This window comes from Ptychodera flava (genome assembly GCF_041260155.1).
Source record: "Ptychodera flava strain L36383 chromosome 3 unlocalized genomic scaffold, AS_Pfla_20210202 Scaffold_26__1_contigs__length_13983176_pilon, whole genome shotgun sequence".
NCBI lineage: Eukaryota > Metazoa > Hemichordata > Enteropneusta > Ptychoderidae > Ptychodera > Ptychodera flava.
The window spans coordinates 12397865-12425600 of NW_027248280.1; the positions used below are offsets into that span (position 1 = coordinate 12397865).

Sequence of the window (27736 nt, forward strand, 5' to 3'; positions counted from 1 at the left end):
TTTCACGTTCACAATCTCTAGTTTATTCAAAGAACTGTGTCTAGTAAATAACATGCATCAAATCATAAATGCTAGATAACCGGTCATTAAATTCTAAGTCGTGAGATAAAGAAACAGCACTAAGTCATGTTACTGACTCGCGTGATGATTCACTCCCGGTAGATTCTGAAATGGAAATTTTTCGCAGCTACCAAAACTTAACTAGCAGGGCGTAGGAAAATTTTTCATGTGTAATTTTTAAAGAGTGATGGTGACGTTGACGCCAATGTCTAACTCTGTAAAAGACTAACACTAAAAATAAGAAAATTCACAATCGTTCGAATTCGCCATCACCATAGGTAATTACTTGAAAACATTTTACGTCCATTTAAATACTCTGTAAGTTATCCGTTTAATTAGATTGAGAGTCATCTTTCCATCGTCCTATCATCGGGGAAATCTACGTCATACACATTTATAACATAAACCCATACAAATTCAAAATTGTAAAATTAAAAAGCATATAACACGCCTAAAAGATGATAATTGAAAATAAACACTACTGATATTTTGATAAAACTTGCAAATAAATCCCTCTTCACAATCTGCGATTGATGAGATACTGAGTAATAAAAGAACTTGAAGATCTGACGGACGTATCCGATTCTACCGCAACTATTAATTGGTGAACTTGTCCTTTAAATTAAATGTCCATACATAAACAGCATTCAGGAAGACCTTTTAAGTGGGTTGCGTCGGTAAAAGTAAATGTTGATGTACACCTTGACAACCAGAATAACATTATTATGTCATAATCATAAAATGAAGGGGACAGAAAGATGTCAACATTTCGCCGGTGAAGGGATTTTCCAAAACTTCTCAAAGTCGATATCCGTACTGACTCAAAATTAATACATTCCCACTTAAGCTTACTCGTAAAAAAATCTTTCAAAATTTGGCTATTTTACTGTTTTAGTACACCAGACGACACCAGATATGTATTTGGAAAGTCAGTAATTATATATACGCAAAGCTAGGCAATGGTCAGCCAACGTACTTTGTCAATTTATAGGCGGAGAGAGTCGGTCTATCAGACGTGTTACTGTTCAGTATTTCTTTGATGTTTTCTTCGCTTGCCTTTCAGAACAATAGTGTTGTCGCTTGTTCTTTTCAGTCTGTCTCATGAATTCGATCACTTCAATGCTGTAGGAGAGAATATCTCTCTCAGATCCCATGAAGGCACCATGATATGTGGGGCAAGTAAGCGCGCAGGAGAACGCAATATCGTGCTTTGCAAATTTCCGAATGGAAAGTTGGACCGGATTGACAACAAATTGTGTAGTAGTTTAACGTGATAACGTTGTTGTTCGCTTCATTTGCCTATTGTTCGCTGTCCTTTTACTTCACCGTCCTACGAATCAAAAGGTTAGTCAATGTATCCACTCCAAGCTATGCTCTCACTTATTTCTGGATACTCGACGTTTGCTGAACGCGTCGGCATGTTCGGACACTGAACGTTGATAGGACAGCCGTACGTCGGGTTATGATATTCGTACAGAGGGTATTAGCGCTTCATCTGATGTACGTACGAATCACAGCAGAAATAGTCTGCTGTGTTTGTCGTTGAGGTAAATCTGGAGACGGTTGCCTTCATTATCGACATGCGTGGAATCATCACTGCTGAAGGATCGGTGTGTTTATCCTGGCTGTGACTTGAATTCGATATCTTCTCAGTGTGTCTGTTCTGTGTAGCCTAGTGGACTTGTTGCTGTTCAGGAGATTCTTCTTCTGAACCACCACAGGCTGCATGACTTGACGGGGAACTTCACAGATAATGTAGGTAGAATCCAGCGCTTGCAACCCATAGCAAAACAGTAACTAATCGACTCTGCCCTTTACCTGTAAACAAATGGAACGAAAATACCATATCAGGGAATAACTATGGTCCTCTATTGTTGCTTTTATCCACAGTTGTTTTACTTGTTTAATTATGGAAAAAATGCAGGAGCAATCACTCTCGATGAATATCATGAGTAACACCCACTTGCATAATATATGTGGATAGATGTTGACCGTAAAGTAAATATTGTGTATTCTGAATCAATAAAGTTCGGCAATGATTTGTGGTGTTTATCAAATGTTGAGAACTTCTTACCAGCGCCACTGGCCACGCTGATTGGTTGACTGTACACTTCATCTGTGTCCGACTGTATCACACTGCACATCAGCTGTCCCGGTGGTTTACTGAACGAAGCTAAGGACAGTCGACTAACACTGTTGAATGTCCCGTCACTATTTTCGCTGATATTGGGATCTACTTTGGAATGAAGAATTGTGTCGGCATACCAATACATCTTAGTTGCGGGTGGTTTTCCGCGTGTAGCAAGACATTCAATGACGCCTTTATCCATCTCTGACAAGCTGACATTTCTGTATGGTACTGTAGAGGAAATTAATGTATACGTTAAGGAGCCATTCCTCTAACACAAATGAGAAATGTATGTTTTATTGCATTATTATGAACACAAACGTAAAATCCTGCACGTATGTATGTACTATTTACATATGTATGTATGTATGTATGTATGTATGTATGTATGTATGTATGTATGTATGTATGAGTTTGTGTGCATGTTCAATGGGTAGGTAGCTATAGGGGGATAGCTATATGTCGAAATACATGATGGTTGGTTACAAGTTCATTAATAGCAACCACGCATGCTTTGTGTCCAGGCGGAAAATTGGGTAGATACTTGTAGATATAGGTAGCGTGGAGATAATTAGCAATATACTAGCTGGTTGCGTAATTATGTTACTGAAGACTCGGCCAAAGTTCGTAGGGATGGAGGTACGCTTGAACGTATATGCAAGTATCGAAAAATACATTGATCGCATTTAAAGCATCAACTACATATGCAAAGAGCAAGCGGATTTATCTGCGTATCCTCGTGCATATCACAATCTTGGTGTCATTCCGTATGAGAGTAATAAAAGTAATATGCCTGTAATATTGATTATCCTTCGAATCAGCAAAAATCGTGTTGAAATCAAGTGTATCAGATATCCAGCAGTTAGTCTTATGTGGCTTAAGTTTCGTATACTTACCATCAACAGAAAGTCTTCCTTTTTGTTTTCTTGGATTAGCATGGATAAACTCACACGTATATTCAGCCTCGTCGAGCAGGGACACATGCCTCATAAACAGATGAAATTCTCCCTCTGAATGATTTCCGATGATCTTGTATTTCTCTTTATCACCGTGTACTGTATTGTTAGTGCTATTAGGATACGGTCTTGAACCACTTAGTTTTGGCTGGAACACGTGATGTCACGTTTGGTTGGCATCTAAAGATATGGTCATCTCCCTCTCGCACCTTTGCGCCGACAGGTGTCTGTAGCCATGAACCACTGGGCTTGACTGAAGGACAAAGAAAGATATTTTCTGTCAAAAGTTGTTATGCATCGTGAGGTTTATACATTATTTTATTCATTATTGCTCATCCAACAGGCGAACCAAATTACAGGTACAGATAGCTCGCTACCCAATGGAGCAATGAGGAGAAATGTTACTTGCTCAAGGGCGCAGCACCGTGCTATGGAGTCTTCAACTCTCGATCCTCTGAAAGTGAGTCCGTTACTCTAAATCTACCGGCGCTCGAACTCACCATACGCCGATTATGAGTCCGGTACCCCAACCACCGCTTCACTGTGCCTCCAAATTAGGTTTAAGTTGCCACACCTTTGCTGAACAATGATTACTTGTGTTGTATAGCCTTGAGTTGTATAACCACATACACTAGTTGACACCTAACCACGCACATCACGTCCCACCCATCTGACTGCAGACAGTCGCCAAATCTCTAGATCTATTCGAATGAGGTTAAGTTTGTTCGACGGAATTGGAGATAGTTTGTAATATTGTTCTTGAAATGACATGTGTAGCTCCGAACATACTATTTTTGACTCTATGCAAATACTAGTAAGTGAGCTTACGCTGAAGCAAGGAGCATGAAAAATATGTGTTACACTCAACAAGTCGTGCATTGAGCACAAAATTGTTTTTTTTTTGTCAATAATATTTGCCGACGTCAACTCATCAAGGCTTTTCATAAACAAATTGTCCCTCATATTGCGACAATTTTGTATTACCGGGGACGTAATCTTTGAACTGGAGCCTTATTATTGATAACAGCGTATAAAATCATCACGTTTACATGTCAACTCGATGTTTTCGGAAAAGTGTGTCAGCGTAAAGAGTGTTATGAAATAAACGCTACACTATAGTGATAGTACAGCAAAAAAATTTGACAAGAATAAAAATCGGAGATGATTCTGTCTGAGGCATTATGATTACTGCATGACGTCACGGGTCAAAAGGAGGTAGAGTTCAAAGGGTCGCAGATGAATGTTTGTATTCGAATTCCAAAACTTCTTGGCTATATGGATATCAATATTCAAAGACTGATTAATTATTTACTTTTCCGAAGACCAAGGGAATGTGACTCGACAGTCTGGAATGTTCTAACTCGGCAGACATAACGGCGGAAATGACAAAAAAACAACAATCAAAGCAAGGGTGTTGAATACCAAAACCGAAGGACACATGACCTGACGAGCAGGGACATTGCTATACCTGCCGAGTCTATCAACACTATCCGGACGGTGAGACTTCCTGTCGCACGACCACAAATTTATTCTAAATCCAAAGGCACGTGAGGCTGAATTGCCACAAATTCAGACGACAACAACCGAGAGTCCAGCTTTAGTAGTATCTTACGCACTTTTAGGTACCGTCGGTCGATAAAACAGTGATCAAAAGGGAATATGTATGATGTCAAAGTTCAGAGAAATGAGGTTACAGTTCACACTGACTGGTTGACGTGCAGAGTAAACCTTAGTATGTCTACCGATAGGGTCAACGTGAAATTACCCATTCACAGAATGAATGATTGAATGTATCTCTCCGAAGTTCAAATACACCTAGACGTACTTTACTGGTCACTACGCAACCAGGCAGGGCCATCAAACTAACACGTTGCGCTCAACAAATTGCGCTTTGGCAGTACATGAACTCCGCCTCGTCACCGCAGTAGTAAATGAGTGAAAACAGTTAGCGGTTCATGGTTCAGGTGAGCCGTCGACGGCTTCTGTGACGTTTGTGCACTTGAGACTCGATACATAAAAGCACCGAACTTTGCAGGTCTCACTTCTATTTCGAGCACTGTAGACGTCTCACGGAAAAATGGTTGGAAATATATATTTTTCTTGTCAATTGATGAAGGTAGTTAACAGGAGAAGAGATTGATTCAACTCGTAGGTAGTCAATGATAAAGCGCCGTACAAGTTTCTTTGACGACGACCCTGACCTGATAGATAACCGAATCATGGGGGTGTGCATTATCAGCTGTAAACTGGCATGACCTTTAATACTGAAATAACGGAAAGAGGAACCACACGTCACAATCGACATGTCGTACCATCGACAGTCTTTCCACTCGGTCACTTAGATTCAGACAAGTCACAAATGATGACTTTGAAACAAAATCTACTGACAACCTCGCTTCGCTTCGTCATCAACAAATGAGCTCTCCTGATTGCAACACAGTTTACTTAAAGGCGTAACACGCAGGTTCAGAACCTAAATTATATACAAATAGCGTATGAACCGTCACTTTTATACCGCAACTCAATCGTAAATTTTCTGTTGTTACCGAAATAATTATTCAAACAACTAGTTAGGAGCGGAAGCATGCATATTGTGATGGGGGTCAATGGCATGACAAACGAGCAGCTTGTGCCAACAAACTTTATCAGCGGATCGAGCAGTGGCTGATTGTGCTAGACCTGTGCCGCTTTGTCAAATATAATTAATCACAAAAAATCATTCTAAGTTGTGCAATCTAACGGCACGTGAGGCTGAATTGTAAGCAACATGACGACTGCCTTGAACATTCCAATGTTATGACGTTAGTAGTAAAGTAAACGTGGACAACTGTGATTAATAAGAATTTTACACCCCATTTTATTCATTTATCTACATGAAGCGAAGGAAAAATTAACCATCCATGTAACTAAAGTATAACCCTGACCTATATACGAACTCACGCAGCAGTGCATTGTCCTGAACTAAGCGGGGAAATTCCCTGCTGAGTCATTCACATTCCAAATGGAACTTGCGCAATACAGTAGCTATGACTCACCCCCACTGAGCAAAACAGAACGACATTCTATTCTCTCTCTCATTTGTTAGATAGATTCTGACTGAGCCGTACCGGAGCTCTTACAAAGACCCGTATCGGAGCTGCGGGTCTCGTTTCTGGATGTGAATTTTATCTGCTGGCTGGTCCATTTTCACTATGTTGGAGTCGTCGGAACGAGATTTTCCCCTACCGGAACCATAGGGATGTTGCGCAATACCCCTATCGGGACGTTTTCAGCAGGAACTTTCCAGGAATTTCGCAATACCGCTTTCGCAATACCGGACTTCAGTTGCTTAGCAACTTGTGATGTCATGTTCAATGTCTGCCATTCTACAGTTTTCAGAAAATTTTCTACAGAATTTTTTCTGAAATCTAACTTTCATATCCATTCAATCCATAATATCGTAGATATCGCTCCAGCGGCGGACTAAATCCTTCTTGTTTTTGAATTTCTAGCGCCTGATGAAATATGTCCTGAATAAGTTCTGACCCCGGAGCCTCCTCGTTCCGAAGGGTTGCGCCTTTTTCTTGTATTTGTGTAAGCAGCTGTTTATATTGAACATAATAATGTTTATATTTCTCTCGTCTCTTTGCTACACCTGTTTTCCCTTGTATACATCAATAACAACACCTGGTATAGGAGTTAAGGCTAACAGTACCGGAACTGTCGGAATTGCTGCTATTACAGCAGAGCTTACAAGAATTCCCTTAGTAATATTAAGAGCCATATCAATTCGACCCATTAATTTATAACTTCGTCGATATGCAGCACTTGTTCTTTCTATGTAATCAGCCAATTGTTCAACGCTTTCAACAACTGAGATGTGCATTTTTTTTTTACTGTATATGTAAGGGATGATAAAAAATAATTGTAGTAATATAGAAATACAATATGGCAGAAGGAGGAGAAGATATACCACTCCAGGATTTCGATGATGCAAATTTGAATGATGACGTTACTGCTGAAACATTCTTTATGGACGATGATAATACCCTTGCAGAAGCTGATCCTTTCCTTGCTAGCCCAAAGGTTGATCGTTTGACTGAACTTAGAGCAGATGAAAAATTAAGAATGGTTAAAAAATTCTTAAAGGAGAATAAAATTACTGATCCGGATGCACTAAATGTATTGGCTATGGAATCTGAGATTAGGGATGGAAAGCTGTATTATAAAAACCTCAAGCTGTCTAAAGATAGAGGAGGTGGATTTTATAAGCTCACCACATTAATGAGAGAAAAAGGAGGACATGAATTTATGAGAGATGTATTAGGAGGTCGCTCTAGCGCAGAGCCCGAATATGTGAGTCGTACATTGTATTCTGAAGATGTGAAAAATGATAAAATACCGGCTGAGAAGATGACGCCAGAAGACATGGGTATATACAAAGATGAACTGACAGAGTTACGGCAAGATGCTTCTGGTAATGCAGATAAAATACAAGCTTTTGAAAATAAAATCGAACAATGGAACAATCTAAACCCAGAATATATAGCTCTTAATGATGAATTAAAGATTGCGAATATGCGTATTGGCGACCTTAACAATGAAAAAGTTAAAATAAGGCTAGAGAAAAGAGAAGTTGAAAAACAGTTAAAGGAAATTCCTGTAGAACACACCCAAGCAAAAGTAAAAGCTGAAAACTACTAGCTGAACTCATAACAAGAGAAGCTAAAGTTGACAATCGAATTGAATACGAACATGGTAAGATCAGTGGGGCACATGAAAGACTGGCTACGACTAGGTCTCTTCGTGATGTAATTTCCGATCCAGAATTGTCACTCAGGCTGAAGCTGACAGAGTTATTTAAACGAAATGGTATAACAATCGCTGCAATACTGACTGCCCTTGGAATGACAATATCAACAATTGCCCTGGCTGTGACTAGAGGAGGAGCGGGAGCAGGAACTGGCGGGTCTGGTTCAGGTCCGCCCAAAGTATATACAAAAGCGAAAGAAATTGTAAAGCAATTTGGCGAATGGTTAAAAACCTTGGCCGCAAAAAGTGCTGCTGCAATACCCGGTCTAATCGGTTCCCTCGTCAGTTTTCTATTAAAAACAGCAGGATCGGTTGTCGGATTTGTTGGAGAACAGCTATGGATATTTTTAACTGGTTTAACATTAGTCATTATAAATAAAATTATGTATTAATATGGCATCAACATGTTTGGTGAAAAGAATATTGCAAAGTTTCTTTCTAAAAATAAAGACCTGTTTGGTTTCTCCGTCGAATTGGAATGGTGCAAACTTCGGCGGGTAAATCGACATATACTTCGAGCAAATCCAGGTGTCCGACTCAAAGATGATAATCTATATCATAACATATTAGCTTTCGTGAAGGAATGTCAAAAGACTAACTTCTTTAAGCGACTAGAATTCATAGCTGTATTCCAGGATACTGAGGATGACCAGGAGGCTCATCATCTCCAAGAATATTGGGTTCTTCGATTGATTCGCGACACAGGCAATCGATTTATCTTTCAGTCAGACGGAAATATTTATGTAAAGATGTGATTTTTCTTCTAAGTAATTTATATACACGAAGTGAAACTTAATTTTCTTTATAACATTAATTTCTTTTTTTCTTCTACTATATACATTACACGAAAATGGGGTACGATAGAACATTATCACCGACTTTCACCAACCGAATACCGAATGGAACGAAGTCAGAAAGAACTCATCATGTGATTGCTCATAATCCAAGTGAAGCAGATCCAGGCCAGACACTTATCATACGATGTCCGAAGTTAGAAAGCGGAGTACTCTTAGTTCCAGATACTTTCGACCTGGTTTTTGATCTCGAAGTAATGGGAGGTGGAACTACCCGTGTAGTACAAAATGTTGCAAAAAATTTGGTGGAGCGTATGAAACTCACATTTGAGGGCCAGACACTTTTCGATTTGAATAAATATAACCTTATTGAATGTTATCGCGATCTCTTCAAACATAAAAAGGAGAGAACTAACATGACACTGTACGGAATTCAGAACGAAAATCTAAGAAAATTAAGAAGCGGTTCGACCGATGCAGATGCTGCCGTCGTGGGCGATAATTTACTTTTTGACACATATAAAACAAAATATGCTATTCGTCTCACTCATCCCCTCGTGACAGGTCATGGAGTTGCATATCCAAAAGCGTTAGGGAGTCATATTGAATGGGAAATTACGTTGGCACCCGCCCCCCAATTACTTGTCAGTAATAAACTGATTACAACCAATTATAAATTAAAAAACATTCAAATGGAATACGAGACAATTTCTGACCTCAATCTCGCGAGGTCAACTGCTGGTTATTACAACGGTGGAAAAAGTTACCTTTACGAGCATATACATTATTTTAGAACAATCCCATTCAAAGAATCGGACACGGTTATCAATGAAAATATAAATGTACCACGACGTAGCATTAGAGGTATCGCTATACTCTTCACTAAAAATCAGAATCAGTCAGAACTGAACAGTGAACTTTTCTTTAACCCATCCATTGAATCTGTGTCTGTAATGATTGAAGGCATTGCAAATAAAGTGTACGCTCAGAAGATGATACCAAGACAATTTTGGCGAGAGGTGCGACGGTATTTTGCTGAAGATAAAGATTGGTGTGAAATTGATATAGATGAGGCCGATTATTTGAAGAATAAATTCTGTCTGTTTATCGATCTGCGTAGCTTTAAAGATATTGAGTTTCATGGAAATGGCTTAAAAGTAATTAACACAAAGGACGGAATTCAACTTGAGATCCTGAAGAAAGATACCGCGTGGGTGGCGATGACGCTCACAATGATAATATATTTGCCCACATTTATGTTATCAGTGATGCCCAGGTCACTGTTGAAAATAGTAGATTAATGTCTTTACAATTTTAAACCGTAACCATGACCCGTCGTCCGTCCTATCGGCCATGTTTCTGCCAGCCATTCGCCCGTGTCTGGATTATATAACTGCACACGTTTGATATCATTTGGCGCCATCATGATTTTACTACGCTTTTCACTACGGATTTCTCCAGCCTTTTTCCGTACAAACTGTACAAACTGTGCCGGCTCCGGCTCCTTCCCAGTTTCAAATAGATCTTTATAATCTTCAAAGTTCAAATGTTTTCTAACACAAACATCTTTCACCCCTTTATTTTTTTTAGTCTCCGAAGTTGGAGTTCGAAAAGCATACACTTTCGAGCGTATGCCGACAAAATCAAGAATAGGTTCACCATTCAACTCATCTTTAAATTTACCTATCACTTTTTTATTAATCTTCGGAAAGTTGGGTCCACTCATCCCACTAGTATCATATATAGACTTCTCACCATTCTTTTCCACATCTTCCCGAACTATATCATTGAAAGTTACGTCCGGGGAGGGTATCGGCACACTGTAAACAAAACTGTCAGTATCCATGTAGGCTAATCGTATTCCAGGGAACTGGGCCCGAAAGTAATTGTAATGCGTCTCATACATAAGCAGCTTAGAAAGTTCCAGTACTGCGGCGCCGATGAAAACTGGTTTTACATATCTATGCTCATCCGTTTTCAGTTCCAGTAGGGCACTGTCGCAGGAATCGCCATCCTCTTCGGAAGTTATGAAAGTTATATGTTTCATCTTTGGATTATACTTCTGAATCTTTTTACGTCCACTATCCGTGCCGTTCCAGTCCGAAACAAATTTAAAGTCTCTGTACTTTCGAACATCTTCTATTGTCTTACCGAACATTGCATTATTCATCAGCTTATAGAAATTCTTTTCAAAATCTGTCCTCCCTTTGTCCTCATTTTAGTGTTAAAGTTAATATATTTCGCGAGACATGGAGCTTCATCGAAAGCAAGCACCCGATAAATCTTTTTCAATCTCATTCCCATCCGAAGATAGAATTCCAGCAACTTGTAGTGTAAGACATAGGACTCTCTATCCATCACACTTGTAATCAGTCGACCGCCCTGCCTCGGAAATTCATAGTGATGCGGTGCTAATGGCAAATCGCTGTGTTCTTCATGTAATTCGGCTGGGTATTCTAAGTCTACTTCTAGAAAACTTGGTGGAAAGGTGGAACCAGGTCCCCACGCTCCGCCGGCTCCGCCCCCCGCTCCCCCCTCGGCGGCCCATTCCTCCCACTCTTCCATCGTCATCCAATGAAGTCCGCCCGTAGGCATTGCCTGACTCATTGCCCAGCCGTAGAGATTGTTTGCATCGAGATATTTTATTTCGGTCACCGGCTTCTCTGGATCGTAATTCCCGCCGGCGGGGCCAGCGTAAGCCGGATGATTTGTCTGTAAATAATGAATATTACACTGGCTGATGCCGCCTCGAATTCCCCGTTGTACGAAAGTCATCTGCTCAGCATCTTGAATGAGCCCAAATTTATTACCCGTGTAAAGTAACATAGCATCCCATGTCAAGCCAGGCGCTGACATGTAATGGGCCGGATCTAACTTATATGCTTCTAAACATGTGTCGCGAAAATTTTCAAATATATTTGCAAGAAGTAGAACGTCAGTCTCACAATAGAATTCCATATAATCACGAATCGTTTTACATCCAACTTCGTCCCATACTCTTAATGCATGTTCGTAATCGGACTCTGAAATCCCCTCTTCCGTCAATTCGCTATAAAATTCCCCCTCTCCGGGAGCTGGTTCTCTCCCAGTCTGTCAACGAGTCTAAATATTCGTAGGGGAAGAAACCTTTCGCCCTTTGAATGTCCGGGTACGTAAGTGGTACTGCCGTCCATCCGTGGTCCGGCACAGTTTTTGCCAACTTCGCCAATGACCCCATCATCAGCTGAGCACTGTCCATAAACTTTATAGAAAAGAAACGTCTCTTTATCTCCCTCTTCCCTCCGGCAACAACAATTGAGGCGTGAAAAATAAATGTTTTCGAGAGACCCATAATTCCTCCATTGCTCGTCTTAGCTATAATTTTAGGCTCTGGTCCCCCTCCGGCGTCGATTTCATGTAATTCTTTCAAAATAAAAGAACCATCGTATCCCTTGAGGTTGTGAAAGTAGATAGGAATGGTTCTCGACGGCCGGCATCCTTCGCAATAGAAGGTCGCCTCCTCCTTCACTACTCGGTATCCTGCCGGCTCTCCACATGCAATACAGACTGGATCACATCCGTCGCGCCGGTAATTAGAAGGATCCCTCATCGGTATTATTTTCCAATAATACGATTTAGAATAATACTCGGCCCGTTCTTTCATATCCTTTAGAAAGTCTGTAACACAGGAGAGACCTGTGAATGTTCTTTTACCATAAACAGTGGGTCGCCCGGGCCCCGTTCCACCATAACATACGAAAGACAAATTGGAATGTGCCGGCCGGTCCCCTTCTCAATAATTGCCTCAGTATCTGCATAGACGACGTAGGGACGACGTAGGGAGAAGAACCTTCTTCCGAGTCCTTCAAATTGACACACTTCCTTAGGAAAATCTGGCTGGCAGTGTCTGTTCCACAGTATACCTGATGTTTTTCTAATTCTTCTGTTGACTTAAAACCTCTTTTACAAACCGGGCAAATACACTTCCGTCTGCGCTCATTCTTTCGATTAGTACGAGAATTACGAAGGCGATTTTCCGCAGTAATTGGTACGAAGTGAGAACGGCCGCCGTCTTCGCCAACTATCAGTAAGATATTTGCTATTTGATTCCTATCGGCTTCACCTTCGGCTCCGCTACTATATAACACAGTTATGTCGGACGGGGGAGCGGGATCATTTTCGTAGATCTGAAATACTTGAAGTTTGATGCCTGGATTTTGCTGCTCGAAGCGCCTGAATACAGTCATATCGGCGGGCGTGGGTGTGGGAATACCTTCCCAACAGTAGTCAGCCATAAATGGGGCGTACGTATTCCATTTTCTCCTTACCTGACCACATTTCTTTTCACGAAACTCGGGGTCGGCCAACTTTAAACTTGCTACGATGGCGTATTGAAAACAGTTCTCGCTGCCCGAAGGTAGCACCAGATCGCTCACACAATGCTTATTTTTTAACCATCTGGGAAGTTGGACTGCGCCAGCCCCCCCTTCAGAACGCGTTCCAGCCCCGAGTAAAACTTCTACTAGAATTACTTCAAAATTAAGTATCTCCTCGAGAACGAGACCAGAACCCTCAACATTTTCAATTGTATCAAGCATACGATCGTAGCGATCTATTAATTGTTGCCCCACATTCGATCCCGATCCTCTTACATCTTTTGTGTATGTATCTTTTAATTTAACAGGCAATGTACGATTTTGTGTATTACCAGTTTTCGGATCCGATAATTTGACTTCCATTTCGGTAAAAACAGAGTACATCTTTCGTTCCGAATGGACCATACCTTCAATATCCACCAGCTCCCCGATATCCTTGACTCGCTGACTTCAGGAAATTTTTTTGTAAAACTGCTCCCTTGAATGCTGTATGTAATCGACGGGCCATAATAATCTTTATGATATATACTATCCTAAAAATTTTTAAAATGAAAAAATAATTATTCTATGATAGGTCATCAAAATCCACTATAATATTTTTGTCAGCATTTATTTGTTTATATATCTCACCTAATCTTTCTAAGTCGACTAGTTCTTCCACATCTTGAATTTCTGGTTTATTAGGCGCAGCACAAAATATTAATCTCTCAACAGTGAAAGAAAGGCCACGCTTACTTAAGCGCGGTTTAAATGCTAGAATTCTATCTTACTACCTTTTCGGATATTACGAGGTACAATAGCAGGATTTTCTCGGACTGGTAGTAACGGACTCACTGTTTTAAAACCGCAGTCAATTTCTTGAACCATATCAATACATGTAGCGAAATCGTGATTTCTCCCTCTCCCTCTCCCTCTTTTAAACTGAAATTTAAAATACCTCATGCCCGGCTGCGCCCCGCTCCCTCGCTTCTGATACACTTTAGATGGATTGTAAAATCCAGTAGTATTCTTGGAGTGAGCGGCCAGGCTTGCAGCATAACTTTTAGCAGTAGATGCATCGAAACTTTCACCTAGGGTACGGAATATTATTAAATCAGTAAACTTTTGAAGACTCAGTTGCCAACTGACACACACCCCATCACATGTAGCTGGATCTCCTCCCGAACCATATTTAGGTCCGATGTTGAAAACTACTTCTAGCTCACTGTCTACGTATATGAAAGGATCTACATATTCACCAAATACTAATTTGCCTCCATCATCAATTTTGATGTTTTCTCCGGTTTCAAGTATTTTTATTGCATCTGAAATAGAAAGGATTGTCATTGTCTTATCGTATATATCTTAATAAAAAAAATTTAAAAAAAAAAATTTTTTCTATGATATAGTATCCCAAAATGTCATACATATTCATAAATGGACCAACTGGAAGTGGTAAGAGTTACGATGCAATAAATTTGGCGGAGGGACCGGAGGTGTATCACGTACCAGAATTTGACACTAGTTTTTCCAGCAACATTGCCGACTTTTATAATGGACGCTCCCCGTTTCGATTGCTGATTTTCAGAACCAGTTATAGAACATACGCTTAGTTTACAATGTCAGGCTGGGAGGAGGAGGGAGGAGGAGGAGGAAACCTCCTCCCCCCTCCCTTCAGAACAATACATTATTTGTGACTCTTCCATAATTCAACATCTGACTTTTTCTCGAATCCGGGGCGTTTCCACGGAGTTGGAAGAAAAAAAGATTGTTTCTAGAGCATTTGACCATTTACACAGTTTCATTATCATATTCAAAGATATGCCTTGGGATTATTGCAGGCGGAATGTGTTGACTCGAGCCAGGTCGTACGAAATCACCGGTACGCCTTAGAAGAACTAGAAGAGATTCACAACAAGTTCAAACAGACTTTCTTAGAAATTTGCCACGACTACAGACTTCCATGTTTGGTAATTCGGAACGCTCTTACCCCCCTCGTTCTCAAGAATATACTTAATCCAACAATTGATACTGAGACAGTCGGACCAGTAGAATATCCACGAGCTTTTGACTTTGGAATTGCATGGGGCAGCCCTTCGGCACGCGATAGCGGCAGCCAGGGATTTTTAATAGACGGTTTCAAGGAGGAGGAACTTGAAAAAGCGTACTTCCCACCTGGTCAAGAACAACTAGAACAACCTCGAGTCTCACTAAAGAACCTACACAAACTTCTTAACGCTTGTGAATCTGTGTGTGCTTATAATGCTTCGTTTGACCTACGAGCACTTGACATTATGAAACCCTACGGTTCTGTAACACCGGACTTTGAAGTTACTTGTCTATGGCTTATGTCAGTTGTGTACATTATACTTCAACCAGAACTTATCGATAAAGCTGAAAAAGGGGGACTCGAAAGAACGGACTGTGGTAACATGAGAAGTCGTTTTGAAGATCTTGCAAACTTAATATGTTCAGGAACTGAGGGGTCCCCACCTCATCCACATACGGCCGAAAAAGATGCAGTAAGTGAACATTACTTACGACAGTACATGATAAATACTTGGCCAGGTGGGGGGTGGAAGTGGGGTGGTAAACTGACACTTTCGGCTTTCAAGAAATTAAGACTTTTTCCATGGTACTTATTGAATAACTTTCGTAAATACTTACGTTAGTACTTACGTAGTACTTGACAAGTACCATGGACAGGAACTTACGAAGTACTTACGTAGTACCAGCACAGGAACTTACGAAGTTCTAATAACATTTTCCTCCGGCTCCCAACTATTGAAACTTTCTGGATAACCTTTCCATTTTATCAGATAATATTCTTTCCTCTAATTTTTTCGTCTTCAAAATTCGTTCTACTCTGTACAGCTCGTCCGAAAGGGCGCTCTGAAGTTCATCAGAATAGAAAGTGCCGAGTATTTCCTCTCCATTCAGATCTTTTATTTTGTAAACTGGTGGTGTTCCCAAGCCAGCTGCGTACACAACTTTTGAAACTACGAAAATCTCCTCTGTCCAATTTGGCAAATATCCTTTCTTAAAAGTGGTCTTGTATTTTGTAATTCGGACCCGTTCTCCCGGCTTGAATTCAGGGTTGGCTCCCCCGGCTGCCAACTCAGGACCGAATAGTGTATAAAATGCCTGCCAATCGTTCTCTCTGTTACGTCCCTGGGTTTCATTTTGATACTTCCGTGAACGGTGTTATTGTAATTCTCAAGAAGGTGGGGTAGAATGGGGAGCCAGGAACGTGTCTGTTTATATGTAAAGTATTTCCACATCATCGTCTTGAGGGTCCGATTAAAACGTTCAACGACGCTAGCTTTTTTGTCACTGTAGGTGTGAAACCAATGAATGCCTGACTCCTCCAACCACCCCTGCATTTTTCGATTAGTAAATTCCCGCCCCTCATCTGTCTGAAGTTTGTCGGGTCTTCTCCCAGATTTCTTAATCACATCTTGTAGTGCCTTCAGAGTGTCATCGGCCGTTTTTGACTGTATTGGCCTAGCCCAGGCATATTTACTGAGTACATCGATTACTGTTAGCATGTATCGAATGTTATGATTCTCTTTTGCGAATGCTGCAGGGAATTCCACAAGGTCTGCTTGCCACTGTGAGTCTATCGATGTTACAAAAACGCGTCGGCCGCCCCGGAAGGCACCCCGCGAGAACGAGGTACCGGTTTATGTAGATTATAAGTTAGCTGAGTTTTTACCAGTCCTTCACCTCTTTCTTAGTGACGTGGAGTCCGCTGGCCCGTGCTGCGTCATACAATTTTGTACACCTCCAAAACCAGTTTTCGGGTTGTAATATATCTCTAAGAGTGCCTTCGGTGTTGTCACCTTCGGCTTCAGCTTCCATAATTGTTATATTATACGAAAAATTTTATGTCGTACGGATTCCGTAAACGAAATACTAGTTTACTGAATGGCCTACTTTTCAATTGCTTGATTAGGCCCACGGCTTCCCGTTCTGACACCTCCATTCCATATTCTTTTATAATAGTTTTGTTGTCTATCTGTTCGGTGTGTAAAATAGTACTAACATTTGTATGTTTTCCCTAAATGGTTTACTAATACTAGTATATTGTTGAGTCAGAACCCAGACAGATAATCCGTCATGTCTTGCGCTGAAACCAAGTTGGACTAAAACGTTACTGCGCTTCTTCATATCTTTGGACGAGGCGCAGTCATCGAGGATTATTAAAGTGTTCGTTCCAGCCCATTCTTTATGCACGTAGGTTAATGTATCATCCACTGCATCGAGTCCGACTGGAAATATAAACACATTATCATCGGTGAAAATGAATCTTCTATTATACGCTTATTATTCATGAATGTTGGCAAATGAATATCACATATTCGAATTTCCTTAAGTACGGACCGGTGAGGAGGTCCAACATAAATTCTGTTTTGCCAGAATATGTCGGTCCAGTTATAATCATGTTGAATGGTGGGGTTACGTATATTGACATTTCCTCTGGATCTATATACTGTAAATTAATGAATCTCTTCTAGTTCTTTTAAGTTACTGGTTCGAGTTAGATGAAACCCAGTCACATCGACAGCATCTGAATGAACTATATAGTTAGTGACTTTATTCCAGTACCTACAATAGTAATGAATATTGCTAAAGATAACAAACCAATTTTACCATATTCGTGAATAGGGTCTACGCTGGTCACGGCTGCTGCCCGTTCCGGGGAGGGGAGGGGAGGGGACCGAATCCGAGTCGTGTCATTGTGAGGTGACTCTCCGGGCTCGTCCTGCCACTTCACAGGATCCCCCCCTCCATCTCATGTATAGCACTTTCTCGAACTTCCGTGTTTATATCACCGTTCACTCCGAAGGACATAGATTCTGTTGCGTATTGCAATTCATTATTATAACCTGAGATTGCCGGGCCCGAAAGAATGACCATCTCAGACGGCAAGAGAAGTAAATTGGGTGAGACTGCCATATCAAGTTTGACGCCAGTATTCATTATTGTGTCTTGATATCGCCTATAACTGATTACTTTGTCGGTATTACGAATTTCATCTTCGAGGAGAACGCCGAATTCTTTTCGGACTTGCTGTGCACTGCCAGTATCACCCACTATGGTACTGCGAATATTTGCTTGTGCGCCGAGTATGCAATATACGTAGGCTTCAAGGCTTTCATTGAGGCGAGCGAGACCGGCCTTTGTTAGTCCCGAGTCTCCCTTCAGAGGAATGAAACTATTGTATTGTCCCTCCGATCCATCATTTCGGAAGAAATAGTAGTGCGGTCGTTCTTTGTCGGACAGTACATGTTTTTTCTTTCCAAAAATGGTATGTGTATAGAAAACGCCTCCGTCGGCGGAGAGGAAAAAGTCATGACCGTTGTATATCGCTTTTGGCTGTCTAACGGGTCCACGATTAGTATAATATTCATAACCATAACCAAGACCCTTATTTTGGCCTTTTCGATATCGAAAGTCGGACTTCGTTGGACTTATATTTCCAAATTCAGTACATAGAAGTTCATATTGGACGAGATTGTACGGATTGTCGCCCGCTTTGAAGGTGGGGGTATCGTCTGGAAGTGCAACGCCCATTTCATGAAGGATCCTACGTATTGTAAAATATACATGGAAACGGCAGAATGATCGTATTTGCGGAGGAAATTTCTTATCGAAGAGATGGGCGAATGATATACCACAACCAGTAGTGCTGCACCATACAGCGAAATTCAGTTGCTGGTCCCAATATTTCATGTTTGGGCTCGCCCAGCCAGACATTACTTTCTTTGCTGACGATGAGTGATTACGTTATCTTTGAACACATCCCGTGGATGAAAAGTAAATTTATCTGTCGGCGTTACATATATTTCTAAGTCCATGAGAATAGGTTTTATTCCCCCGTCCGGTTTGGAAGGGGGGGTATCAGCATGCTGTACTGTCGGTACGCTCGTCTTATTCAATTGAAAAGCAACTGGGAATAAGTCTGTACTCATGATTCGTGTTTCTATATACAGATAGATTTTAATGGAGGAGAATTTTCCATACTTCGGAATCGTACTAACATTCCAGACTATGTTAATATTATATTTCGGATTCAGGTTTAAACGAATTTTTTATTTTTTACTAAGAATAGATAACATACTGCAAACAATGGAGAATTTAATAAAGTCATCGGCAGCGGCAAATACGACAGCGCCCTACCGGAACGGTTCCGAAGGGCAACTGCAGCGTCGGACGCTCAATCCATAATAGAGACAAAACGTGAAAAAATACTCTGTGTCATCGCAAGTGGTCAAAGTAAGTTATTTTTTGGTAAGGAGATTTCAGTTGCTGACGTAGAAAAATGGAAAGATGAAACGGTGGATAAAGCCTTCAAAATGTACGAAGCGAAATACAGTTCTCTTATAAGTGATACCATCACTCAAAGTTTCATAGATCTAGGAGCCCGTGCAATCAGTCAGGTAGTTCCAATCGATGATCGAGATAACTATGCCACTGATCTTAAAAAGGATTTTATTCTAAACAGTGAAATAAAACGATTATCAGGACGGATAGGGTACACATGGGGACCCCTACTTGCTCTAATTTCCACCGGTTTAATTACGGGTAAACATTTAAATTTTAAAAAAATCGGGTTTAATATAGTACCTGAAATAAATGGATTCAACTTCGCCGACTCAGCAAACGACTCCGTCAGAATCCCCACCGACGGAGCCCACACCGCAAACGGAAACAACGACTCTACCACCGACACAGCGCAACATAGAGAAAGTGTCGTTACCGACGAAGCATCCAGGGAGAGTTGCTGCGGGCAAGAAATTAGCGGAATGGAACAGGAAAAACAAGGAGAAGAAACTAAAAGCAATGAAGGGGGAGGGAGGGGAGGGGATTGATGCGGTAGCGACAAACTGTATAAGCCTACCGCCTACAATGAAAGAACAGTGTGATAATAATTCACGCTGGTATAATAAATGTTATCTTGTTTTAGGAATTGTGGGAGTTTCATTGACTGCATTAGGACTATATTGGGGGCGTGCTCGACATACCCCCTGTCCCATTCGAAAAGATCCTCCCCAGAAAGCGAAAAAAACAGAGCACGTAGCAGCTCCCTCCGGAACAGTTCCGACAGGGGTTCCGAGGGGAGGGGAGGGGGAGGGGGAGGGGGAGGGAGAGGTTTCCAGCTCCTCTACATTGTATGAGATGGATTAACTCCCCATATTTTTTATTTTTATTTTTATTTTATATACTAGTCAGCAATCATGGATATTAAACAGTTGTAAACACAATGTACGATGGTATTGTAATCGCAGGACTTGCGATGGGATATCTTATGATCTCCAGCAAATTTCTGAAAATAGAGGTTGGCGATCCAAGTCGTCCAAATTTGACTCGATTGGCAAAATTAGGCGGTGCGACTGCTGCCGCGGTAGCAACTAAAGATCTCCTTGAACAGAAAAATATTATTCCTGCTGAACCTTATACTTCGTAATAATAATATTCATCGAACATTTATACTTAGTAATATATACAACGTACAACAATGATCATTTTTATTGAAAGCCAAACAGGTGAACCAGTCACTGTTAATTTTTACCCTTGCATTGACACGACACAGTTTACGAAGATAAGACTGCTAGAGTGCGGACTATATAATTCATGGCATAACATAACATCGACGAATAATGTAATAAAATATCAAGAAGGTGACCAACCGAAGAAGACTAAATCAATACGTCCAGGTAACTACAATATCGATACGTTAAACAAAGCAATCGGGTTGAAGCAAAAAATTAATTTTGAAAAACATCTGCCGACAAACCATGTTTATCTAACTTTGGCTAAAGATATTAAAGTCTATTTCAATGCCACAGGTAGCTTCGCCAACGTCGTCGGCTTTTCAGATAAACCTGAGAACAACCCAGTTATAAAAAGTACTATTAGTCCGAAGAAAGTGGATTTCTTAACAGTCACTAAATATATAGTTCATTCAGATGTAGTCGATGTTACTGGAAATTATGTTTCATTTGGTTCGGGTGCCTCCGGAGGATACATACAGGGGAAAGTATCGAACTGTTTACAAATACTTCCCATCCGGGATACGAGAGAAATAAGTGAAAAGGTTACTTACGATTTTAAAAACGGAGCAATTTCTATGCCATTGAGAAAAGGGGGAGATTACATGAATTCAATGCGTATCTGGATAACAGATCAGGATGGAACATGATCGATTTCAATAACTGGCCAATTAGCTTTTGTATTGAATTATTGTAGTCCCGAAGCGGGGCCGGTGTAACCCTATCGGAAGATAAACCATCCCACGACCAATCCTCCAGCAATATAGATCATCTCATATTTCTTTTGCTCAGGACTGGGTGATAATAATCTGAGAATTGAACTGCTTCGCCTTCGGAACGGCTTTGACCGCTTCTGCTTCTTCCAGGATTTCTGCATCTGTATCTCTTAATTCTGCCGCGCATGCGCATCCTTTGCCTGATTTTCTCTTTCCCAGTCAGCCTGTAGTAATCTTTTTTCTGACCAGACGTTGCGATCATGTTCAAATTTTTCTAATGCTTTATCATGTCGGACCTTTTCTTCAATAAGAGCGTCACCATTCCCGAAAGCTTTTGTCCGATAATATTTCCTCCTGTGAATGCCGTTGCATTTAATACAGCACCGAGAACTGTCATTCCTATAGCTGAAGCCATGACTGTGTATTGTATATTACAAGGTATTATTTAATTTTCACTGTATATAGGTCCCTACGGAGTATGTCTGATCCAAGTGGCTTCGGTCTAGGTACAATTCGTATGCAAAATCTTGAGCTTGAAGATCTGAGTGATGTTAAAGTTAACAATAATACTAAGATGGCTGCTAATCATAATAAGGATTACGTCCTTCGTTATAAAGACCGCGAAAAATATTTCGTTTTAGCCAATGCCGCGGCGCCACCCCACGAACATGCTGTAGAATTTTCCGAACTTAAAGACATTGATGAAACTGTAATTGACGCCACAAAGGCTTCGAATGATTCTACTCCTTTTGCTCTGACATGGGATTCGGCTAGTCAGAAATTCATGCCTTATAATGTGCCGCGTAACATCTTAGATATATTGGATAGTGAAATTGCAGGAGGGTGTTGCTGAACAACCAGGAACTCCGAATGTGATTTATTTTGATAGCAATGTAAACAAATATAAATTGTTAGATTTTCGTAGTTGGCTTACTCCACAAATCCATACATTGCACTTCTTGGTATACCAATTCACCTTAAAATTAGTCCTCTTAATACAATAATGAAGGCAGATAATACACTAAGAAGGTGGATAAACGAGGGGGAGAATTATTGCTCTTATACAGCTAGCGGAGTTCCAGTTAGATTATTTTGGGACACAACTTTAAAGAAACTGGGTCTGAAAAGTGTCGGTGATGAGGCAGTGTTCTCACTTTACAGACAGTAAATCAACAGATGACTGATAATATGAAAATACTTCAACATGGTACAGTTCTCATTAGATGTGTAAAGTTAGCTACTGGAGATGAATTTGACGATTTGGTTGGATATTATGCTATGAAAACAGATAACAGAACAACTTGTGATATTATCATAAGTATTGATAAAGATCGGGGAGGGGAAATGAGTATTGAATGTTTTGTTGGCGGGAATAGAATAGAGAACGACTTAGGAACTACATTTGTACGTAAAGATAAAAGAGTGAACACTTTAGATATCAGTACCATTCATCTGAAACGACTCATTTTGTTTGAAGTAATGGTCTTTCGTCATATTTTAAGTTCAGAGGAAATTACTAAAATTTTATCTATCGGGCGTGAACAAGTTAACTAGAGTCGTTCAGAAAAAATTCCACAGAAACCTATCGGAACGATTTTCTGAAAACTGTAGAATGACAGACATTGAACATGACATCACAAGTTACTAAGCAACTGAAGCCCGGTATTGCGAAAGCGGTATTGCGAAATTCCCTACTGGAAAGTTCCTGCCTGAAAACGTTCCGATAGGGGTATTGCGCAACATCCCTATGGTTCCGGTAGGGGAAAATCTCGTTCCGACGACTCCAACATAGTGAAAATGGACCAGCCAGCAGATAAAATTCACATCCAGAAACGAGACCCGCAGCTCCGATACGGGTCTTTGTAAGAGCTCCGGTACGGCTCAGTCAGAATCTATCTAACAAATGAGAGAGAGAATAGAATGTCGTTCTGTTTTGCTCAGTGGGGGTGAGTCATAGCTACTGTATTGCGCAAGTTCCATTGGAATGTGAATGACTCAGCAGGGAATTTCCCCGCTTAGTTCAGGACAATGCACTGCTGCGTGAGTTCGTATATAGGTCAGGGTTATACTTTAGTTACATGGATGGTTAATTTTTCCTTCGCTTCATGTAGATAAATGAATAAAATGGGGTGTAAAATTCTTATTAATCACAGTTGTCCACGTTTACTTTACTACTGACGTTGCACGTAGCGCACATGTTTGCTCTACAAAACACACTATTATATCACGGCTGCATTTGAGAGAGGTAAAATGTACACTTCGGGCATACGGCCATGAAGGCATTAGCAGCCCTAACAAAAGTGTAAAAGCGTCTTATTATGATTATCGTAGATAAAAAGTAATATTTTCGTCATTATTGTATACCTTCTCTTGAATCATCAATTATGATAAATCCTTATGCCAAATTCACGCAGTTGTACTAGATACCCTCGAAATGGATCTACGGAAATGGAGTCTATCGTCATAGGTCGGATGTAATGTGCAAGTATTTACTGTTTACAGAGATTGTCAAGATAGTACTGTGATGGCGCGTTACGGTACGATGCAACGGTACAACTGTATTTGCTTAGTCAACCGAGTGAAATATTGATTTCATTCAGCTTAAATGCAGGCTGCCATGACAACAACCACGGGGTCAACCATGACAAAAACTACGGGGCCGAACTATGGATGTGAAGTTACTAACAGGAAGGTTAAAGGGCCTCTCAATCAGAAAACGATAAGCGTTGTAGCCAGTGGACTACCTGTAGCATTCGCCGCCTTCTGATCAGCCTAATGGTGTCGGTAACACTGAATTAAATCCCGGTGGAAAAAGTACACAACCAGAATCGTACAGGTCTGTGTCGAACTCAACAAGTGCATAAAAACAATTATATTGTTGTATCCAAGTCCGTATAAGGAATGTGTAAATACATTGTATCCGTTGTAGACCCTGCCTTGAAACAAAATATGCTGATAGTACAGCAGGGTGTGTTGCTACACTAAATGTTTTAAAATCGTTATTCTATCAAGTGTCACTTAACCTCAAAGTTTACTATGAACTCACCGCCATCAATCCCGGCCAAAATGCATGCGACTCCAAGACAAAATCCAGCAATCACGGCCATTTCTGAGATGCCTTCGCCTGTATTTCCGATCAATATACCTACTGAGTGCTCTGCTCGATGTTGACGTCTTCTCATGTATTCACAAAATGATGACTAATGAAGAGAATTTGCTGACTCTTGCTTCTCTTGCTTATCGTAAACAAATTATTCATGTACTGGTATTGCAACATACATGTCGTGTACTGGAAGATCATGAGATGCACATGCTTATTCGACGCTTACCAATCAGAAAGAGCCAAATCACTCTAAGTGTACTATCGCATGAATCATCGTTACTTTGCGTACCTATCAGAATGAGACATTAAATATTGCGTGATTCATCGCTAACTTCAAGTGAACGTTATTATAAACCATACACGGGCATGCCAATACCCTCTTTCCCTACATAGGTTTTCCTCTTGCGCTGAGGTGTTCGGGATCAGGTACAATATGTCTGCTAACAAATTAAATTTGGTCTCTTAAAGGCAAAAAGACAATCGATTTCTTAGCATCCCGTGTATACGGATGTCGAATAAGTAGGTGGGATTTATTTTTGGCTCTGTGTGTGTTTGACAGGTTGACGGCTGTGTTGACAAGTGCGACATAGGGTAATTAAACAGTGTCGCGCAGATACTTCGCTAAATCCCTGTTACCGCTTTGGATTACTGAAAAACAGTTCAACATTCATTGGGCGGAAAGGTTTTCGGACACCCCTCTGAATATTCATGGCGAGTAAAACCTAATAATGAGAGGAATTGAGTGAATCAAAGTTAATAATTTACATAATAACGCACTTGCATTGCGAGAAAATATCATTTTTCATGTCTAGATACTTTTAATGATGTCGGACGTCATTTTATATGCGTAGGCAAATGCATTTTGAAAGTGAGACAAGTCAATATAAATTTCCATCACAGCTCAAAATGAGGCATGAGCAGAACACTCACGGAATGGTTAGGTACTTATGCTTGTTCCGAAATCTTTCAATTTGAATCTGCCCGCTATAATGGAATTTTCGACAGAAAGACAGTCCCTTGTTTTACAATGCCTAAGGTCCATGGCTACAGCCATTTGGATGTGTTCATTCACTCGCATAACCTACGTGATTTACTGTATGACCCCGATGGCGGACTGGCAAGATGCGCAGATTTGCCTGACTCTGAATTTGACATTGACATGTATTTGGCATGTATCAGTCAAATGCAGTTACCGGAGTAAAGATTTGAACGTTTGATAGGTATCTACGATCGTCCTATATTACTTTTTGAGGGCAGATATTTTATTATGTTGTTTGGAGTTCTCGCCGATTTGTTGCGTCAAACCTTCCATTCTTTATATTACCACCGAGGTTCGGCCTTCGGCCTCACACTCCGGGCCTCGTTCTGTTACAGTCTTCAATCTCTTGACAATCTCCACCAGACATTGACCCCCTCACCCGGTTAATTACCATCAACAATTTTCCAACAATCATTTACCATTCAAGATATTTACCACTCGGATATTAACCCCGTAATACTATTTACAAAATTAATTGCTTTGCCGAAATAATGTCAAGTGGTAGGTTGTAAAAGGGGCTACGGTGTAGGTTGGCGGCTCGGAAACGTAGGCGCAAATGTTCATTAAAAAAGAGCGGACCCCAACGCTCGCTTAGACTGCGTACGCATCTCGTATATTGCCGATTCCTGTGCGGTTCCACCTAAGTTTTCTGTAAGTCTCACCAATATATATTGTTTGTAACTACATGACCAATTTCGTAAACTATGCCTGTCAGGGGTTCGAACCCGGGACGCCGGAACCGAAGACGTACACTCTAACCAGTCAACGCGGTGTTGCCTGCGCATCTTATTTTGAGAGTTAAATTAATCTTGTTAAATTAATCTTGTTCTTGATATTGTTATTCTTAACTATGCACTGTATAGCCTGAATGCTATAAATGATATGAAAATAGCAACTGTGAGGAATAATCAAACGGACTAAACTAATTTCTCTTTTTGGATCATTTTATTCGCTAACCCTAGACCTAGCCTTTGCCTGGGCACTGTGCAACTAAAGAAACGGTCTTGTTTACATCTTTGCTTTTTTTTGTCAAAACTTGGTTGCAATTAAGCGATCGCATCGGAAGTTACAGACATCATCAATTTCATTTTCTACGGGTAGAATGTGTGTTAGATGTTACATGAAGTATTTACTAATGCCTCCAATGCCAACATATAAAACCAACTCAATAAGGCTGGCGACTGTGAAGATAAGTTTGATATTATTTGTTTATATTGTTTGAACACCCAATCAACTAACGCTGAAACAAACTGTAGTGGTCACTACGCGGCCGCGTCACTGCTGAAGGCATGAGTGAAAACATTTACCGGCTCATGTGTCAATCCTATAATAAACTAAAAGTCAGATAACAATACTGCAAAGGCACTCCGAGTTTGCCTGTGCTCGTTGATGACATAAACTTGACATTCTATTATTCGCCATTGTCCACGGGAACGACGCTTCAGTGACCTTGACAATTTGACTTCCTGTCAGCACCTGCCATCTCAGGCTAGCAGTAAGCAAAGAATGCCATATCAGGCAACCTTACACGCAACTATGCCTCACTTTTGTCGGACGTCTGTCTATATTAATAGAGAAGTAGTAAAATTTCGATTCGAAAGTGCTACATCTTAAGAAGCAAGAGATACACCTTCCATCCCAGGCTACTTGGACGTACGTATCTGCACGATGTATTTCACAATCGAGGAAACATATTGAGTGAGCGTTCCATTATGACCCCACTTATGTGACATTACATTATCGTCAGACGAAAATGAACTTACCGTTGAGTTGTCGGACAAAACTCGCCGAAGAAGGAATGAAGGATATTAGTATACACATCGCTATTATCCAGTTAGTCCTACTAAACATTTTGGTGGCCGAGGAAGCGTGCGCTAAATTAACAATCAGTTAACATCGACTCGAAGCGGTCAATTAAGATTTGGCACTGGTTGCCTGACGATTATGACATCATACTATTCGCGTGAACAATTTGGGACAGTTTCATTGGTCTATCCGGGCTTACTGCGTGCTCACTAATATTTTAATTGGCGTTTTCCAGGCCCTAAACATGTGTAATAACAAGATGCAGCCAACGAAGCTGTTGGTGTAAAAGGGTTTTCGTGTGCAGATTTTCAGTGGGCGGCAAATAGAAAAACTCATCAGCGGGCAGGGAGAAAGAGTCAATGTCTACAGTAGGCAGGGAATAAATTTCACTTTTACCTATGGAAGACAGAAAATATCTGGCAGTGCCGGGGTACCGAAGGACAGGTAGAGAGG

General features: G+C 40.7%; 1 protein-coding gene across 2 annotated transcripts; it reads right to left on the bottom strand.

Annotated features, from left to right (window-relative positions):
* LOC139126081 (uncharacterized) lies at positions 1-27406 on the bottom strand. Of its 2 annotated transcripts, none has more exons than XM_070692137.1 (4): positions 27241-27406; positions 3085-3397; positions 2135-2419; positions 1-1878 (listed from the first exon to the last, which is right to left on the bottom strand). In XM_070692137.1, the coding sequence occupies exons 2-4, from the start codon at positions 3176-3178 to the stop codon at positions 1805-1807; spliced, it is 453 nt and encodes a 150-aa protein (XP_070548238.1). In that variant the 5' UTR covers positions 3179-3397; positions 27241-27406; the 3' UTR covers positions 1-1804. The 2 variants fall into 2 exon arrangements, with proteins under 2 accessions (XP_070548238.1, XP_070548239.1); XM_070692138.1 differs by lacking the exon at positions 27241-27406 and adding an exon at positions 24382-24587.
* Between the last annotated feature and the right edge of the window lie 330 nt (positions 27407-27736).

Coding starts and splice junctions, on each gene's coding strand:
- LOC139126081 (XM_070692137.1), bottom strand. CDS start 3,178: ATGAGGCATGTGTCCCTGCTCGACGAGGCTGAATATACGTGTGAGTTT. Junction 2,420..3,084: donor AGGAAGACTTTCTGTTGATG/GTAAGTATACGA, acceptor TTTCCTCTACAG/TACCATACAGAAATGTCAGC. Junction 1,879..2,134: donor CAGCGTGGCCAGTGGCGCTG/GTAAGAAGTTCT, acceptor ATTTGTTTACAG/GTAAAGGGCAGAGTCGATTA.